This window comes from Nematolebias whitei, chromosome 19 (assembly GCF_014905685.2).
Source record: "Nematolebias whitei isolate Nwh7 chromosome 19, NemWhi1, whole genome shotgun sequence".
Lineage (NCBI taxonomy): Eukaryota > Metazoa > Chordata > Actinopteri > Cyprinodontiformes > Rivulidae > Nematolebias > Nematolebias whitei.
In genome coordinates, this window is record NC_056516.1 from 17,379,251 (window position 1) to 17,399,912 (window position 20,662).

General features: G+C 40.0%; 1 protein-coding gene across 1 annotated transcript in view; it reads right to left on the reverse strand.

Annotated features, from left to right (window-relative positions):
* The window catches only part of phf14 (PHD finger protein 14), a 133,025-nt gene that overhangs the window by 85,827 nt on the left and 26,536 nt on the right, over nucleotides 1–20,662 (reverse strand). The window contains exons 5-11 of the mRNA XM_037693359.1: nucleotides 15,493–15,652; nucleotides 14,672–14,783; nucleotides 14,185–14,322; nucleotides 13,332–13,478; nucleotides 12,930–13,200; nucleotides 10,023–10,129; nucleotides 7,989–8,084 (exon numbers count right to left, since the gene is read on the reverse strand). Of these exons, the coding sequence (XP_037549287.1) occupies nucleotides 7,989–8,084; nucleotides 10,023–10,129; nucleotides 12,930–13,200; nucleotides 13,332–13,478; nucleotides 14,185–14,322; nucleotides 14,672–14,783; nucleotides 15,493–15,652 (1,031 nt within the window). The remainder of the gene's footprint in view (nucleotides 1–7,988; nucleotides 8,085–10,022; nucleotides 10,130–12,929; nucleotides 13,201–13,331; nucleotides 13,479–14,184; nucleotides 14,323–14,671; nucleotides 14,784–15,492; nucleotides 15,653–20,662) is intronic.

The following is a 20,662-nucleotide window of genomic DNA, read 5'->3' on the forward strand; positions in this document are numbered from 1 at the left end:
GTTCCATAACTTAGGGCCCATGACAGAGAAAGCCCTGTCCCCTCTGAGCTTCCTTCTTGTTCTTGGTACCTCCAAGAGCAGCTGATCTGCTGACCTGAGAGACCGATAGGGTATGTAGGGATGAAGAAGCTCAGAGAGGTAAGCCGGGGCAAGATTATGCAGTGATTTAAAAACAAACATGAGAATTTTAAAATGAATCCTAAAATATACAGGCAGCCAGTGAAGTGAAGCCAGGACAGGGGTCACATGTTCCCTCTTTCGAGTTCCTGTTAAAAGTCGTGCAGCAGCATTCTGAACCAGCTGCAGACGTGAGAGCAGCAACTGACTGACTCCCAGATAAAGTGCATTACAGTAATCCAATCGAGTCGAAATAAAAGCGTGGATCACCATTTCAAAATGCTGCCTGGAAAGAAAAGACTTCACTGACGCCAATCGCCTTAAATGATAAAAGCTGGACTTAACCACGGCTTTGATTTGGCTGTCCAATTTAAAATCACTGTCCACCTTAAAACCAAGATCTGTAATAACAGGTTTAAAATATTTCTCCAAGGGTCCCAGGTTAATAGAGGAGGACTCACAGGAGCCACTGGGTCCAAACACCATCACCTCGGTTTTGTTTTCATTAAAATTTAAAAAGTTCAAGGCCAACCAAGCTTTAATATCTCCTAGACATTCCAGGAGATGTGTGAACGTATGTCCATCCTTCTGCTTTAGGGGTAAATAAATCTGACAATCATCAGCGTAACAATGGAATGAAATCCCATGTTTCCTAAGGATAGAACCCAGAGGCAGTAAGTACAACGAGAAGAGCATAGGGCCCAGAATTGAGCCCTGCGGGACACCATATTGCATTGGAACTGAAGATGATTCAGAGTCATTAATTTTCACTGAAAATGTTCTCTCCTCCAAGTAAGACTTAAACTATTTAAGAACAGTGCCATCAATACCAACAATATGTCGTAATCGCGATATTAAAATGTTGTGGTCCACTGTATCAAAAGCAGCAGTTAGGTCAAGTAAAATCAGAACAACATGATTACCAGAATCACAATCAAGAAGGATGTCGTTAAAAACTCTAATTAAAGCAGATTCTGTACTGTGGAGAGTTTTAAAACCTGACTGGAAAACCTCCAGAATGCCATTGTCATTTAAAAACTGTGTCAGCTGACAGTATACAAGTTTCTCTAAAACCTTAGAAAGAAAAGGCAGCTTTGAAATAGGCCGATAATTAGCCAGAACAGTTGGATCAAGGCCAGGTTTTTTAAGCAGGGGCTGCACCACTGCATGTTTAAAACTAGCAGGGACCACACCTGAGGACAGACTGCCATTTAAAATTGCAAGAACAGGCAGCCCTATGCTAGATAAAATATCTTTAAAAAGTCGTGGAGGGACAGGATCACGTGGGGAACCTGATGGCTTAATGCGGCCAACTACGTCCTCTAAAAGTGAAACAGTCACAAGCTCAAACTGATTAAAAACAGCAGAGCAAGGGACTGAAACTGAGGGGTCAGAGTCAGGAGCTGTAATAAGAGCCCTGGTACTACCAACCTTTTCAATAAAGAAACGCAGAAAATTTTCACACATGCCAGGAGAAGCTTCCAAACAGGCATTTTGGAATATTAAGCACAGAGTCAATGGTGTCAAATAAAACACGTGGGTTATGGCTGTTTGAAGAAATAACACTAGCCAAATATTCCCTTTTTGCTTCTTTAACCGTGCTCTGGTAGAGACGCCAACAGTCTTTTAAAATCTGAAAAGTAGCCTGCAGTTTGTCCTTTTTCCATCTGCGTTCAATACGACGACATTCCTTCCTTACAGCACGAGTTCTGTCATTAAACCAAGGCTCAGGTTTAATCCTTGGCTGCCTAGTTTTTAACGGAGCAACCGAGTCCAGGATGGTCTGACAGGAAGAACAGAACCATGACCAGAGCTCTTCTGTATTGGAGTGGAGGAAGTCAGATGATCCACAGAGCTGAAGAAAAGCAGCAGAGAACTGAGTGGCAGTGGAAGGGTTAATAATTTAAAATTATCTTGAGGGGATCAGACATTACACCCAGGACCAGCAAAGTCCTTAAATAAAACATCATTAACCAACTTTTTATATATATGAATGTTTCTGTGGGCGACACAGTGGCACAGTTGGTCGTGCTGCTGCCTCTGAGTGAGAAGGTCGCCCCGGTTCAAATCCCAGCCAGGGGCCTTTCTGTGTGGAGTTTGCATGTTCTCTCTGTGCTGTGTGGGTTTTCTCCAGGTACTCCAGTTTCCTCCCACAGACCAAAAACATGCATGTTAGGCTGATTGGTAACTCTAAATTGTCTCTAGGTGTGAGTGAGAGAGTGAATGGTTCTTTGTCTCATTTGTCTCTATGTGTCTCTGTGATGGACTGGAGACCTGTCCAGGGTGTTCCCCACCTCTCACACAGTGACTGCTGGACATGGGCTCCAGTGACCCCCGCAACCCGAAAAGGAAGAAGTGGGTAAAGATAAGTGATGGTTGAATGGATGGATGGATGGATGGATGAATGGATTGATGTTTTTGTACAGTACCCTGAGATACCTACTGTTGTGACTTGGCACTATATAAATAAAATGAATTAAATTGAATTGGCCTTTTAAAACATTTGACCTTGATTTGTGACCTTGAATCTGGGGGATGAAAAGCTTTTATGACATGCCGTCTAGTGGTGATACAAATTCAGATTGTTTCCTTAAATTATCTTGAGTCATCGTCTTGACAAGCAAAAACTCTGTTTTTACTTTGACCTTGATTTGTGACCTTGACCTGGGAGCTGACGTGGTGAAAAGTGAATTCTACATTCTGTATAGCAATGATGTAAATTTGTATGAAGTTTCATTAAATTATTTCAAACTTTCTCTCTGGACAAGAGAACGTTTTCAGACGTATGGACGAAGACTATACTATAAAAAACCCGTCTTTTGACCGGCATATATAAAGTGCTTCAGTCGTTTTATTATTCTGGTTAATTCAGACTTGGATTCAAAGGAATATCTTGAGCAGGAAATGAACATTCAAAATGATGAGTTCAGATATTTTAAAGCGGTGTTCTGTGTTGTTGTCAGTAATAGTCTTTTTCATTAAACAGTTCCACAAAATGGCCACCATCACTGGAGCTATTACTGTCCCACAATGATGAGTTTTCATAAACGAAATCAACATGTTGGAAGTAACTGAGGTGTAGAGTCTAACTGATGAGCACTGGCGTGGAGCGCTGCACAGGAAATAGGTGTTGGACGTCTCCTTTTCTATCAGAAGTGTCCGTCATCTCCATATCACACCCTCAAGCCATGAACCTGTCTTACATTTTTACACGTTGACCTTTACGGTGCTGTCAGTAACTTTCTTGGAGGCTCAGAAGCAAAAGAGTGGTTGGCTCACTTCAAACCCTAGCTACTTTGGTCCTTTCAGGTTTCAAGACAGGCATGAAGTGTTTTGTGGAAAGGGCTGAATTCATGACCGCTGTTTGAAAAATCACAACACCAACATCACTTTTGCTTTAATGGGTATTAGAAACTAAATTTCATGGCAGTTCCAGCATATGCAGCATGTTTGATGATTCGTGAAACGGTTGTTTTCAGAAGAACATTAATAAATGAGAGAATAAGGGGAGTGGTGGAGCATTGGTTAGAGAAGGTGAGCTTGTGATCGGAAGGTTGCTGGTTCAACTCCCCGGACCAACAACATCAAAATGTGGATGGGAAAGTTGAAGCACCCACACCTGCCTCCACCCTCATTTGCCCAACTCTGGGCCTTTGAGAAAGGCCCTTAACCCCCACCATCTGTTCCCCTGGCGTGCTAGATAGCAGCTCTCTGCACCACCCAGAGGGCTGTGGCAGCTCAGTGGTCTGTGGTTGTGCAAGTATGACGGAGTATTAGGGCAGCGTTAAGAAAAAAAAAAAAAATGTTACCAACGAGAATAATCTTGAAATATTATGAGAAGAAATTTGAAATAATACAAGAATAAAATCAAAATAATATGAGAATATACTCTCTTAATATTACCAGAATAAAGTCGCAATTTTATCAAAACTCCGATACGAAGAAGCAGTCTTACAATTGCGTTAAAACGATGAATGTTGACATCGGCAGCACAGTGGGAGGGGGCCCAACACACTGTTGCATATGGATTCTTATGATAAACTGAAGCAGTATGGTATTGCAATTAATGGCTGTATTGACAGATTTAGTCGTGACATTATGTGGATGGAGACATATTTCACAAAATGTGACCCAAAAGTGATTGTGGACTACGTCCTAAACACAGTGACTCACAGTGGAGGCTGTCCACAGCAGGTGCGAGCCGATGTAATTTTATGACTTTTTTCTCATAATGTAATTTTTTTTTTCGTAGCGTGGTCCTAATACTCCATTAAACGTAAGTAAGGGCATCCGGCGTAAAAAAACTAAACAAAATAATTGCCATGTCTTCGTGTGAGTTAGCTCACTGTGGCGACCCCTGAAGAACGGGGCAGCTGAAAATAAATAAATGAACGAATGAATGAAGGAGGAAAAAAATCTACACTGTAAATTTGATTGCAGAGAATTAAAACATAGTTTTACAGACAGACAGGTCTAGGTTAGAGATTTTTGGTTCTGTTATACTAATGTTCACTGCAAAAAAATATACACTTTTAATTGTGTAAGCATTACCATTAAACACATGTAACCATTAATAATGATTTAGGAGACAAAACTCGTCAAATTTAACCAACTTCAGTGCAACTAAAATTCTCGTTGAAAACTCAAGAGCGTTTAAATTTGTCCTCTAGTCTACAAAAACTACTTGGAGATGAATGAAATAATTTAGTGTTATGAGCCTATTATGATTACTTATTCAACTACACCCCCCTCCCCCCAAAAAAAAGAAAAAAAAAACAAACACAAAAAAAAAAAACTGTTGAAATGAAATGAAATGAGATCGTTATGCAGGAAACATATGTACACATGTTTTGGCAACATGTTTAATGTGTGACGATAGAGGTGGAAACGATCTCACGCGACTCACCGAGTGCCAAGATGAGCAATAATTATTTAATGAACTAAGACCCGACTCTGAAGTGTTTCAATAAAACAGCCTGTTCTGGCGAGCTTAACCTTAATAACTTCACATTTGGAGTGTATACTTTATAAATTAAGACATTGCAGGTATTCTTATGTGTCCCATCTTAGCATGTATACACGTTAATTGCACATCATTTTCTACTTTGTGTAGCATCTGGTGTCAAGACTATGTTGCAGTAAAACAAGAGTCTCGGTGCTCCTGAGCTGCCAGGTTGTTTTTACTGTAACCAACAGAGTGGAACTGATCAATGGCTTCAAGCCCAAGGTGCACTAGTTATTAATTATGCTACTTAGTACAGATGTGAAACAAAGACAGTCGAATCCTAAATTTATCCTTGTTTTAGTTTTTGTGTTTGGTAGATCTTCATTCTAGGGACTCACGATATGAACGTTATCATCTCCGTGTTTGTATGTGAAGTTGGCAGGTGTGTTCAAACTTTAAGAGCACCAGGAACAAAAGCCCCCACTGTACTGGATGAGCGATGCTGGTCCCACCAGGGGACATCAATTATTTCTACAAATGCACAGGCAGGATGACAAATAGGAGACGAAAATGTAGCAGACAGATGACACAAAGGCACGCAGTGCTTTGACTGATGCTCCAACTTATACTGTGCACGTTCATAATTAGGTGATTTATGCTGGTCATTGCAGAATCAGAGCTAGTCACCCACATTCCAGTCCATTTATCTGTCTTGCTACCATTTTAAAATTATTTCACCATTTATCTAAAATGCCCCTACTCTCAAAAACTGCACTTTTAATTTAGTGTTAATGGATCTACCAAGTTCTGTGTTTTATACATAATGTCAAACTTTGACTGCACTGTCTATGGTAGTACGTATGAGAGCTATGGTTCCAGTTCATGTTTTTAGCTGTTCGCTTCTGCAGGGCGTCCCACAGTGTGCAAACTCTGAAACGCTCTTTGTGACACAACTTTAGCTTGAGCCCACAGCCTCAGGATTACGAGACCAGAGCGCAGACCACTGACCCACCGAGTTACTGCAGCCTCTCAAACAAACAATATGCAGGACAAAAAGAAAAAAAGAGGGAAAATAGTGGGAATTTAGGTAAACTATTTTAGGATCACAATAAATATTTCAACATTTTCATTTTCAACAAAAAATCCAGTTAGTAAAAGTTCTCTATCTAAGGAAGCAGCAGATTGTGTTGAATCTTCACTTTGTCGCAGTCTCCCATCCTGAGCAAGCACAAAGGAGATGGTGGAAAGGAAAAACTCACTTTTAACAGGAAGAAACCTCCAGCAGAACCAGACTCAGGACGAGTGGCCATCTGCTTCGACAGGCTGGTTAGGGTTAATGGTAATGGACTGCACTTGTATAGTGCCTTTCTATTTTATCAAGATACCCAAAGCGCTTTACACTACAATCTGTGCCTCATTTACCCATTCATAGAGCACTCTACAATATCTCTACAAAGATAATAGAACAAATCATTCTAAAGAGACTAATCAGAGCTTGATCACATTCATACACCGATGGGACACACATCAGAGGCAACAAGGGGTTCAGTGTCTTGCCCAGGGACACTTCGGCATGTGACAGCTGGTGGAGTCGAACCCCAACTCTTGCATTGGAGGACGACTGCTCTAACCACTCAGCCACAGCCGCCCAAATTATTGTTTATTTATATACAGCAGTCCCTCGATTATCGCACGGGATCCGTACCCTGAAGCCCTGCGATAAGTGAAAAACCACAAAGTAGGAATAGTAGTACAAGTAGTACAGAACGTCATGATTTCCCTCTCTCTGCCACAGCAGTTTTTAGGTTTAAAAAAGGCATGAATTTCATTTTTCCGACACTCTTTAGAGCTTAAATATACAGATGTTGTGAAATCCAGAGATGAAATAAGTGCTACAGACTAAAAATTTGAGGTAGAACAACGTAGCTGATAACTGTGTTGTCAGTCCTCTTCCAAAGTGTGTGATGAGTAAATGAAGATGAAATCCTCCTACATCGCCTTCTTTTGTTAATTAGTGAGTAGAAACTCTTGCTTTAGCACTAACAGCACACTCTGTTTAACTGCTCTGCACTTCATTTTTACCTACTTTGTTTAATGGCTGTTGCCTCAACAGGGAAATGTGATTTCTTTAGGGGTGTAGGCAATAGTTCCTAACATTAACTTCTAATAAAGATAAAGAGAACAATGAACAGTTTACAGAGATGACTTACTATAAAAATATTCCAGCAGGTTCCGTTTCCACTGTAGGTCTGAATGCTCAAGTACAATTTGTTTTGTTCATGCTGGAATATATCCAAAACCATGCCAGGCAGCTAACATGTTGAAGTGAACTTCACCAGTTCCGCCAAGAACAATGCGAAAAGCAAAATCCAGATTAACTTTATGTATTGTCTGTTTCACATCAAAGACTTGTAATAATTTCTTCTTAAAGAGAGGAATAAATATCTGACGTTAATGAACTGTTGTTCATGTTCAACAATGATCAGACAGACATGTGAGCCTTCATTAGGGTTAGACCACAATGATTTGTTGGTCAGAGAATATTCCAGGTCAGCCTACACAATAATGTGTTTACTCAACAGGAAAAATCATTTCAAATTCATTTTAGTTTGAAAATCAGAATGCTTCCATAAGCCATTGACAACTGAGGCACGTTTTAAATTAGGCTGCTGCAGAAACCAGACATGGCAGGCAGATTCTACTTGAAGTCATGTCTGACTTCAAGGCAAATAACATGTCAATCAGTTATTGTAAAAATCTAATGATTAAATAAATTACAGAGTGGAGTATGAATTATGTATAACACAATCACAATTCTGTTTCTCTTGAAAAAGAAAAAGAAACAGACATATATTTCTAAGAATATTATGAAGATTAAATGAGTGTTTAGAGAGTATGATGGAGCATGAGGACAGAGGAACAGTACCTGGCCCACGATGCCCCCCAGCAGAGTCCACATGGCCTGGCCTTCAGTTCGCAACGTTCCATTCACGTTCAGCAGATCCTCCAGAAACTCACAGAGCTGCAGAAAGACAAAAACCAACAGGAAGTGAGCAAACCAATAAAAACATTTACACTGAAACAGAGCCAGCAGTTGTACAATCACAATGGAAGACAGAAATGACTCATTCCAATACATCAAATAGAAAAAAAATTATTAAACAAAGAGAATAATGAATGGATCTAAAACTGATCAACTTTGAAGCCAATCCAGTTCAAGATGGCTGCTACAGCAATAGCAAACAAAAATGGCTACAACTCTGAAAATTTGACAAATATCGAGATAAAACTGTGTGTGATAGAAGCTGAGAGTGATTCACAGCACATTATTCAGAGATCTGAAATATATATTAAAGTGCCATGTGTTGTCATCATTGTGTTCCTTTACAATGGTGAAATTAGTTTTCTGCATTTAACCCACCTGAGATACACCCAGGTGGAGCAGTGGGCAGCTATGTAAGTGCCCCAGGAGCAGTTAGGGATTACCGGTAGGTGTCTTGCTCAGGGACACCATGACATATGAGCATGGAGGGGAGGTGAACATGTGACTTTCTGGTCCCAAGTAGGCTGCCCTACCTCTACACTATCTCAGCCCCAATTAGGAGCATAAACTCTATGAATAACATACAACACGCTGTCAACAGCAGTAACTGCTGAGACTTTTACTTTGCTTTTGAATTCCCTCCCTCGTTTTGACAGATAGAGCAGCGGTCACTTCACAGGTCACATGTTGGGAAAAGATGAAAATAAGACAAAGAGCAGTAAGAAACACAGTGAAGCCATCATTCACTGATATGATCTAATGTGGTGAAACACTTGGATTCACACTCATTCTGTTATTCCAGAGTAAAGCTAAGAGTACAGAACCATACTAGCAGCTCCGCGAGGGAAGAAAAGCTAACTATACAGAGCCATGCTAGCAGCTCTGTGACGGAAGTAAAGCTAGTAGCACAATGCCATGCTAGCAGCTCCACAAGAGAAGAAAAGCTAACAGTACAGAGCCATGCTCGCAGCTCTGTGAGGGTAGTAAAGCTAGCATCACAATGCCATGCTAGCAGCTCTGTGACGGAAGTAAAGCTAGTAGCACAATGCCATGCTAGCAGCTCCGCGAGAGAAGAAAAGCTAACAGTACAGAGCCATGCTCGCAGCTCTGTGAGGAGAGAAAAGCTAACAACACAGGGCTGTGCTAGCAGCTCTGTGAGGGAAGACACGTCAGAAGCTAGCAGTTAATGGACTTTGTGACCTGTCTAGAAGGTCAGGTTAGCCTTTGTTCAATCCCAGTTGGAAGCAGATCAGACTTCTTCAAAAGGGTTAGGAGGTTAGAATTATCACAGCCTCCATTTTGGTTACTCTGCTAAAGTATTAACCCTTTAAGGGCCATGGTCAAAGTCAAACCTTGTTTTGATAAGGATGCTGAGAAAATCTGCTACGAGAGCATCGACACGTTTTTATCGTTCTTGGGAGAATTTCACGAGATACACCCAAGTTCGAGTTATCTGGATTTGAATCACACAAACCACCGTGAACAGATCTATTTTAGTGTTTAAAGGTTTCCCCAGGAGTATTTGTTGTAGTTTTAGGGTCAAATGAATGAATGCATCTCACCGGCAACCTTTCAATCCAAAGTATTAAACTGAGATCATCCATCGATGAGCTGGTAGGTGGAGACGTTTGGTTGTTTTTAGGTTTGCTCAAACTTAGAAAGATATTATAAGATGCGTTCACCATCAGAATTTGTGTTGAGAATGCGCCTCACTTATTACTACCCTATCACAGTTGATCTCGTTGAATTAAATCCAGTTTAGTATTTGCTAAGGTTGTTCAAACTGTGAGATAATTTTTTTTTCTGACATAAGTTACTGTTGATTTAAGATTTTGTGTTTGATACACTGCATTAAAAATAGATGAAACGATAAAAGCATTGTACACAGAATGTGAGGACAGTGCGTGTGCTGCTCACCTTGTTGTACTCCACATGAAGTTTTTCTTGTTCACTCTCCAGTTTGTCTTTTAAGTTCTTCTGCTCAGAGATGTTGTCCTGGATCTGGATCATTCGCATGTTCCGCTCTGAATAACAATGGGACAAAAATCAATAGACGATCACAATCTATGTAGAGAAAAGGCCCATCAGAGACAGAGCTGATGGCAGATAGGCTGAGTGCAGGCAAATATTATCTCAAGGTTACTGGAATGGTGCCATTTATTTAATGTCTTTACAGAACATTCCTAAATTTATTAAGAACTGAAGCACTTCTTACCATCTGCCCAGCGTTGTTTTGATTATATCACTATTTTTACATTTATACTCCTCTCACTGTTTTGGACAAAACTTATTTCATTTGTATTATACAAGAAAACCCTTACAGTTGTCAAGCCTAGCATCCATTGGTAATTAGTGGCTTACTGATGATTAATTATGGACTGTGAGGAGTCTTGTAAAAGTTTTTAACTGCATGTTTTTTCAGTTTTATTTATATGCATTTACAACTTAAATTAGATTCAATGTAAACGAAATAATTACATTATGAAGGGATTTGTCTTGCTTTAAAAGAAGAAATAAAGGCTGGGGGAGAAAAAGAGACCCCCCTCAAGTCAAATGAGGCTCCTGGGCAGCAGTTTGGAGACCACCGCCCTAAACAATAACAAAACACCTCAAAAGATTATTTTTAGAAATATTTTTATTTTATGTAATTTAAAAAATTATTTAAGGCAGCACACCAAGAGAGACACTTCTAAAGCATCACTTTTTATTATTTTTCTGGAAATTTATAGCAAAACAATGAGGTAAATGTGCTTGTTATGCTGCCATTGGCTTAAACTACTAAAGGACAAATTGACCTCATTTCCTTAAACGAATTGTTAAAATTGAATAGTTGTCATTTGATACTATTTCTATCTTAACATCTGATTCTTGACCTGCCATTGTGTATCTGTTCCTCCTTCCTGTTCCTCTCAAACACAACCAGTTGAAGCAGATGGCCACTTGTCCTGAGTCTGGTTCTTCTGCTAAAGGTTTCTTCTTCGTGAGGGAGTTTTTCCTTTCCACTGTTGCTTCATGCTTGCTCAAGATGAGAGTTCTGCGATGGAGTTGAATTCAAAGCAGTCTGCTCCTTAGATAAATAATGGTAAATTATTATTTTTATATATGAATGTTTCTGTTCAGTTCCCTGAAATGATTTCTGTTGTGACTTGGCGCTATATAAATAAACTGAATTGAACTGAAATAAATGTTACAAAATTACAACTGGTTAACAGAGACTGATAAAAATGTGTTTTAAAGGACAAGCGCTGTCTAAATATTAAAGCAGATCAGCATCAGTGATTAAGCTTTTATTATTCTTTAGGTGAAAATGTTTCAACAAAGATGTGATAAAAGTTTGTTCACCAAAGTATTGATGTTAGTATTGGTGTTATAGATATCGACGTTTATTGGCATTATTGATATCGATGTTATTGGTATCTGTGTTATTGGTATTGGCGTTATTGGTAATGGCGTTATCGGTATCAGCGTTATTGGTATTTTTTTCATTCAACTTTTATTTAGACAGATAAATCACAATGAGCCTTGAAGACTCATTTACAAGTGAGATCTGCTTAGACAGACAAAAAGTAGTGAAACTGGAACACGTAGGAATTGGAGGCAAAAAAAATCCTATTAATCTTTTTCTTCTTGGCTGAGAAGAAAAACTAATATTAAAAAACACTTCATACATAAAGCACATAGTGACATAGACATTCCGCCGGGGGAGTGGGGGGGAGACGACGAGAGCGGTGAGCATGTTCAAGGATGCACTTGAGGACACTGTAAGAGTTCTGATGAGGATGTAATAATCAACCTGTTCCCTCTGGTGAGATCCGTAAACATTCTCGAGTGATGTCGGGGAATGGCCAGGGACAACGCCTATGGGAATCCAAGAGTCCTGAAATGATGACACAATGTTTATTCAGCTGGTTTCCTCTGGTTATCAGTTGGAAATTCCTTGATGGTAGGGGGAGGGGGCGTGGTAGAGCGTCAGATTACATTTTCTCCAGGCAAATTCAGATAAGATGGCCTTCAAGGCCAGCGGAGGGAGCCAAATTCAGATAAACACAGTTGTTTTGGGGACAGGCAGAACTTAATGACATCTACCTTGAGTCTGTGTTGGTCCACTCGGTTCCAAAATGTCCAAATTACTTGGCCACTCCGATGGAACGTGACTGAGTAAAATCCCTGAGATCTGATCCATTCTGCCCAAAGCATTTGAGTCTGGATAATCGAGGCATGAACCAAGCCATCATAAAGCAAGCAGCATGATCGGGTTCAAATTGGCTACCGACGACTTCCTTGGTTGTAGATAAAACCAGCAACCAGCCAAATCCAAAAAGCAGGAACCAGTTATCATAAATCCAATTAAATATGCGTCCTTAAAATCCACAAATGGCAGCAGAGATAGACACATCATCAAGTCTTCCAAGTCGATGAGATATCCAGCTGTGTGCATGCCAACAGGGCAAATCGGCTCGCCTAAAGTCTGTCTTCTCTTCAAAGAAATGTTATCAATTGTGTTGAGGGACCAACTGATCAAATCAAGTCCGTAATTATGGTTTGGAAGATATGTAGAGAGAGGCTCAGAAGCAGTTTCACAGACAAAGCAGCAAAGCAAAGCGGAGAGGGAGGGGAGGGGAAAAGTATCGGACCTCGGCAAGAGCAAGTGTTGAAGTGAATAGTGTATCAGCATTATTGGTATTGGTGTTATTGGTATTGGTGTTATTGGTATTGACGTTATAGGTATTGTTTTTTTTGGTATTGTGTTATTGGTATTGGTGTTATTGGTATTAGTATTATTGGTATTGGCTATCGGTATTGAGCATGAATCAGGATATTCACCGAGGTAGTAGTTGACAAAGTCTGCAGTGAGGGCAGGCTGCTTGTGTTTTCTGCGTCCATCCATGCTGGCGTTGGCATCAGACGTGTCCACGGGGAAAATGTCTGTGCTGATGCCCATCAGTTCTGCCTTCCTCATCAACTTCCTGATGGCTGAGGCGCTCGAGGTCAGAGGTCGAGGCAGTTTCTCGCGGGGCACCCAGGCCTGAGGTCGCGTGTTCCTGGAGAGCTCTGCTTTAGCTCGGTACTGCTGCAGGCGGGTGGAGATTCTGGCCTGTGGGTGGAACATCTCCCAACATTTTAAAATCTCACCTCTGAAATAAATGTCCCCCTTTCAACAATCCTTTTTATTTGATGTGAGGTAAAAACAGAACATTCACTGAAATCTACCTGAGGAAACGGTACCTGAGCTTCAGGTGTGAGCTGCTTCTCTCTCTCCTGAAGGGACACCTTACAATAAGACTGCAGAGCCAGGTAATTCTTCCTTTTCCACTTCCTATCAAAACGGTCTGCGTGCTGTTTGCAGTAAGCAAAAAACGGATCGGCGATATCCTGCAGAGAAACAGACACATGCATGAGCATTAAAAGTATAAAAACAAATCTTATTCTAATATTAACTAAAGTCATCTGAAGATAGAATACAGAAAAAGATGAGGTCGTCCAAAACTCAGGGTGGACAAAACGTTGACAGTAACAATCTGTCGTTGATGAAGTCATTGGTGGGCTGGTGCCAAACTGATATTTAATGAACAAAATAATTCTTCAGCTTCTACCATCACTACATTGCAGCTTGTTTTGTGGACACAACACACGAGGAAAAGTTACCTGTCAATTAAGCATTTGAAGAAAAGAAGGTCAGCTTTAACAAATAAAGGCAGAAGAACGCACCCCCCACACACACATGCACATTTTCTAACCTTTACACAACGTTGACTATTTAAAGAACAACAGTACCGGTATTTTGAAACAAATTCATAAAGTATTTTGCTTAAGATGCTCATTTGTGTGTGAGATGCCTCCTGGCCTAAAGTGAGTGTGGAAAAGTAAAAGTGTTCTCACAGAGAAGAATGCATTCAGAAGATGGAGGTCTGTGGACCCAGGTGGGGAGAAAATCTCCGTCTTAAATCCTGCTCACAGCTGTTGACTGAACATTATGTCATTTGGTTCTTGTCTTATTCTTTAGTAGAGAATAAAGAGCTGAAGAAAGGCTGATTTTCCCAGTCTGTCTCATTTCCAACCTCATTTTTCCTGCTCTTACCTCTTCGGCTGCAGCCTCAGATAGAAGTCCCTCTTTCTGTGCACAAGTGACATGAAAGTAAGAGCGACACATTCCTGCATCGCAGCTGATGCACACTCCAGTTCTGGCAAAACGAGTATCTTCACAGAAGCTGCACTCCTTTATAGAACAAACAACAAATATTTCAAGTTCGGGTGGAAACTGGCTCCTTTTAGCTCCTCGGCATCATTCTCTTCTCTCATCTACTCGTGCATGGACATTTTATCATGAGAATTACTGCTAAAAACATTAAATGCACTTTCAAACAATAGGTTAAGAGCAGTTTCTGCCTAATGTTCAATGTTTATTTTTATTGCAGCAGTTTGGACTCAGGTTTAAGCAGCAACCTTGAACTGGTTGCTAAATAAAGCACTTAAATATAAAAATAAAAATGGCTGTGCTACTTCCATTTGCACATTTTAGACATAGCACTGCTCAGTATTCGTCAGGATGTAAAATTAAAACTCGCCTTGGCTCCATATTTTGAATAATTCATCTCGGTAAGCGTCACTGGTCGCAGTTTATCGATGTCTCCAAAAGCTACTCCAGGCACATAAAGTGCACAGACCACGTGCACCCACCTAAAACAAAGACGAGAACATAGAAGAACAACAGATATGTTGAAAAGTAGGTTGTAAATGGTGGTATTTAAATGTGTGGATTTTAAAAGAATGCTGTGAAACTAATTAAAATACATGACTGTGGATTATATTTGCATTTAGTAGAAGACATTGCTGCAGACAATGGAAAGCATAATATCCTTAAATTGGCTGCAGTGAGTTGTTCAGACTTCAAAAAGAAATGAGCTCAAAGATTAGTATGGCCCCAGATTGTGGCTACAGTTTGGTGTGACACAATTTCAAATGCGGACTTTAGGGAAGAGAAGCCGAAGTCCAATATAAAGATATCCATCTCTAGCAAGCAAGCGCTTCACACTTTAATTTGCTGTGTTTTTCATGCTCTAGTGAAGTAGTAAATTCAGCTGCAGCCTGGCTGAGGAGCACTATCAGCGATAACGTGGCTGAAGTTTCCATGCTTCACAAAACACACTCTTTTCTCTTCCTCTAACTCTTCTATTCCCTCCATCCCCCTCCCTCATTCCTCTACAAGTTTTTTCTCTCTCCCCTTTAATCCAACTTCCTTTTTTCCTCAGCAGTGAATAATCAATTTGTGCATTTGGAAAGCCTTTCTGCTGCTGAGCTCAGAGCAGTGGGTGTTATTTGTTTCGGACTCTTCTACGTGTCCTGCCACTCAGAAATGGCAACACAGCACGGTGGTGCAGCGTCCCACCTTCCAGCATCTGTTTCTTTGAAGATGCCATCTTGGTTTGGGCACAGCTCACAGCTGGGAGTCACTCCGTTCTTGCACGCGTCACAGAACCACGGCTCGGTTGAGTTTTCAGAGGCTGAACTCATAATTGAGTCACTTTCACCGTCCACACCGTAACACCCTGAAATCACAAAAACTATTGATGAAATAAACATTATTTCTTAAAAACTTTACTCAGAATGACTTCTGTGGCATTTTTTTCATAAACTATGTTGAGAAGCATGTCGTTTAAACATCACCTGATCAATGATGAATTGTTATTAGACAATAATTATTTAAATTAAGTGGTTTGATTAAAAAGGCATATTAGGTGGATATGAGGGTGAGTAAAATGTTTCAAGAGACCCTCTGCAATAGTTAGAATTAAAAACAACAACATTAAATGTAGTTATACTTTAGGGGTATGTTAAGTTATTATATATACACATCAGTGGTGGGCACAGCTAATCAACAAGTTAGCTGCCCAACCACATGAATTCAATGCGTGTCTCCCTCGTGTCATTTACTTTAATGAATTAACTCACTTTAACAATCTCTTTGCGGTTAACTACTTTTATAAACTAACTATTAAGTTGCTGTGTGTCATCATCAATATTCTCTCTGTAATAAATCTGTTTGTATTAAAGTAAAGATGTGTGAAATGTGTGAGAGAGTCATGTCCCAGAGACAGTGTGAGTGTTGCAAAGCATGCTGGGTAGGAATTATGTTTGCAATGTTTCTGAGTGTGAAAATGAGCTTTTCATGTTTTTTTTGTTTTTTTTCATGTTATTCTGTTCTGGTTTGGCTTCATTTACGCTATGTTAAAGTCTGTTATTGGCTGTAAACTGACACCAGGAGTCAGAGACTGTTTGAGGAAGATATGAGGAGGAAAACACAGCAAGGACAGTGACATCACCAGGTGGTGCTTAGCTTTGCTTTGCACTGCATAGCATAGCTTTGTGAAAATCATTGTATGGAGATGATGATGACAGATTGATGACTGAATGATTTTAGTGCCGAGAATCATCTAAAAAAAAAAAATAGTGGACTTGAATTTCCCAGATTTAAATTCATACATCCATTGTCTTTGCCCACTTCTTATTTTTTGGATTATGGGGATTACTGGTGCCCATGTCCAGCTATCACTGTGTGAGAGATGGCAGACATCCTGGACAGGACAGTCCATCACAGGGACACATAGAGACAAACAACCACTCTCGCTCACACCAAGGGACAAGTTAGAGTTACCAATTAGTCTAACATGAATGTTTTTGTTCTGTGGAAGGAAACCAGAGTACCCAGAGAAAACCCATGCAGCAAGAAGAGAACATGCAAACTCCACCCAGAAAGGTTCCCGGCTGGGATTTGAACCGAGGCGACCTGCTCACTCAGAGGCAGCAGCTCTACCTACTGTGCCACCGTGCCACCCAGATCTAAATTCAGCAGAAGCTAATTCTACTAAAATATTTCAAAGTTAGCAAAAACACAAATTTGTTACATGGAAAGTTAGCTCCACTATTAGGGGATTAGTGGAACCATTCCCACCACTGATACCAGGATATTGTCAAAAATATTTCCATAATTTTCATGAAGGGCTAAAACCAGGGTCACATCAAACAGTCAGTTGGTGACCAGTACCAGTAATTTAATTTAACACTCAAAAATTTAATTCCACACCAGATAAAAAATATGAAGGTTGCAGACATTTCCCACCCACAACTTTACTACATTTCAGCGAGATAAAACTTGGGCAATTTATTGTTAAAAATGTGAACAAACGGTACACCAATGTCCCCCATCGCTGAAGGATTTGAACCTGTGAATGTTTGTAGTTTTGGAGATGTGTTTTTCTGGACTGGAATTGAACAGATAACGAAAGTAAACCTATATGTTCTTGATGCAAAATATTAAAGTGGGTAGGAGTTACACTGTGCATAAGAACAGAGGTAGTTTTTGTTGTCTTGTCCGAGGCAGAGCAGCATGACAGATGGAGGCGAGGAGTGAGCAGTCTGTTCCACCACCAGGCACAATGGTGGGGTGTCAAGAGTGGCCTTGACAACCAGCTTAAGCCACTTCAACTAACTAACTAACTAACTAACTAACTAACTAACTAACTAACTAACTAACTAACTAACTAACTAACTAACTAACTAACTAACTAACTAACTAACTAAATCTCTCTCACACTCACTCTCTCTTGTTCTCTGTGTCTCTCACTCCATCTCTCTCTCTTGCTCTCTCTCGCTGTCTCTGTCTCACTCTCACGCTGTCTCTCTCTCTGTCTATCTCTCTCTGTCTCTGTCTCACTCTCACACAGTGGCGGGCATCTTGAATTTTGACATGGCAACCCATTTTGGGAAGGAACATTTCTTCTGCCTAGATGCAGTCACACAACAAAATGGAAGTTGATACCTCTTATTTTTGAACGTATCCAGCTCAACTGTAGTAACACAACACATAGATAAGAGCTGTGGTAAAAGGTTGCATTGAATTTTCAAACATTTACCAGACTCATCATTAAATAAATAAAAATAAGTATAAAATAAATTAATCATAATGCACCAAAACATATTTGTGCTTCCTCTTTATTTTTATGGAATATATTTATTGTAAAGCAACTCACCAGTCTACCTAAATAAACCGCTTGGCTTCATTTACAACTTAATTAGATTTCTACAGCCAGTTTCACAAAACAGTTCTGGGACATTGTCATAACTCAAGCCCACCGTTATACTCTGATTGATCATAAATCTCTATTGGAAGAGGCCACATCTCAAAACAATGTGTTTTATGAATAAAGATGGCATCAGGAAACAAAGGGAGGTGAGGGTTGTTACATAGCAGTGTTAACATGGAGCATCTTTCATTCTAATCTTGGGGCAGCCTGTTCCCAGACACTGTCCAGCATCACCCACTTGAGCCATAATGCCAGTTTAGTCTCACTGATTGTTTGTTGTAGCTAAGTTGCTACCTCACTTGGCAGCTGTGGTGCAACGATGGGTTGACTCCAACCATCCCATCATGCCATCATGATGTTTTCATAAATCACACCAAAACAGCAAAAATATATCTCAAGCCCAGCTTCTTATGAAAGGGACTTTTTGTGAAATAGACATGACAAACTCCATCAGACTTCCAACGATGTAATCACATAACTTAAACATCATGTTCAAAATGTGTTGTTCATGCACTGCACTTCATTGGAGCTAGATCTGTATTGAAATGACTTATAAAACAGAGAAACATACTCCTGTTTTCAAAATAACCAAAAATGTTCTTTGCTGATTTTTGAGTCCAGATACTACTCATTTTCAAGGAGCCGAGATGGGGTAGAGGTAGGGCAAGCGACCTGAGACCCTAAAGTCCCAGGCTCGATCCTCAGTCATTCCCACGTGTTGTGGCATCTCTGAGCAAGACACCTAATCCCTAACTGCTCCCCGAGCACTTACATAGCTGCCCACTGCTCCACCTGGGTGTATCCCAGGTGCAATGGGTTACATGCAGAGAACTAATTTTGCCATTGTATGGGAACATACAATGATGACAACACATAACACTTATTATTGTTGATTTGTGGAAGACTTCAACCAAATAGTTTAGATTTAGCTGCAGTGGCTACTTTCAAACGTGTTGCTATTCCAGCTCAGGCAAAGTTATATCTTGAACAAATAGGAGATAAGAAAGTAGAAAGCATCCTGCTGCCTGGTCCAGGCTTGTCAATATTCTGTGGCAATGCAGTGCTACAAATTGAATATTTAATAAAAGATGTAGCCCCAGAGAATCAGGAAGAAGTCAGGGAAACATATTTTTTATGTTTCTGAGGTTGCCTAAACAATTACTTGGCTGATGTGGTTTCTATGGCAGCTATTACACCAGGCAGACGTGCTCGTCACCACCAATGAGGGCAGCAATCAGCACTCGGCCTCCTTTGGGGAGATAACACTCCAGCTCCTAATTCAGTCAAGCAGCCTTCAGGCTTTTTGAGCAATGGGAAAGACTCACAAATCAAAAGCTCAACGTTCTGCAGGTTTGTCATTGCAAGCCGTGCTGGGGAGTCAGGCTGCCTATCAAAAGCAAACAATGGTGCAGACGGGGTTGTTTATTCAGTTCTATACTTTGTTTGGTGGCTGCATGCTTTCTGATTGAAACACCATCCATCGTGTGTTAAACTGAATTGTTGATTTTGACCTCTGCTTTTCAGAAGTTGCGATGAGAATATTCAAAATGTCCAAAGGGTCTTATGCATCCATCTGAGATCACCAAGACAATTAGTCAATAAATTAACAGCCACACATGGTGTGGCGTACCAACTGGCTGTATGGTTTAATTCAGATTTTATAAACTGTATGTAGAAAAGAAAGCAACCTTGCTTTATTCTTGTATCAAATCTTCTCTTAACAAAAACATGATAAAACAATTTATGTAAATAAAAGTGTAATTGGTATGACGATGATAGAAAGTGACTGATGATGCTTCGAGCTGTGAAAGTGAGGGTTGTGACGCTGGTTTAACACCACGGTAAAAATCTGCAGTGTTCTTTCTGAACTAAGATAAGCTCAGACTCCTAAGCCATAGCTTGCTGGCTAATATGAGCTAAGCTGACAAAAAATGATGACTACTGGATAACTTTATTATCGCTGAAGAAAAGATTATCCTTGTTAGAAATGAGGAGCTTAGCAGGAAAAAAGGGGGAAAAAACGGAGTAATACGATCACGTGGTTTAAATACAACACAGAGCTCTCCTCGTCTTTAACAAAGGCTAACTAATTAGGTTTTGTAGTTTCACAAAATTTAAAAAATGCTGAATTGAATTTTATTCAGATAAAAAAAGCAATGATGTTTTTAAAGGGTTCTGCATTTTAAAGCCATTTTTAAATCAATCACCAATCTCTAATTATGAAAAGTCTGCAAATACTTTTCACTTCCAACATTTTACGTATCCACATATCAATTATCATGTCAGTCAACAGTTTTTAAATAAGTTACCACGTCTTCAGTAGGTCCTAAAATCCCAACCGTACAGAACATAAAACTATTTACAGCATAAAGTTTTTTTTAATATATACCACCTTGCAGTGGGTGAAAAATACAAAGATCTTACACATAATTATTAATTTGTAAAGCGATTTAGCAGCAACAGTTACAATTATAA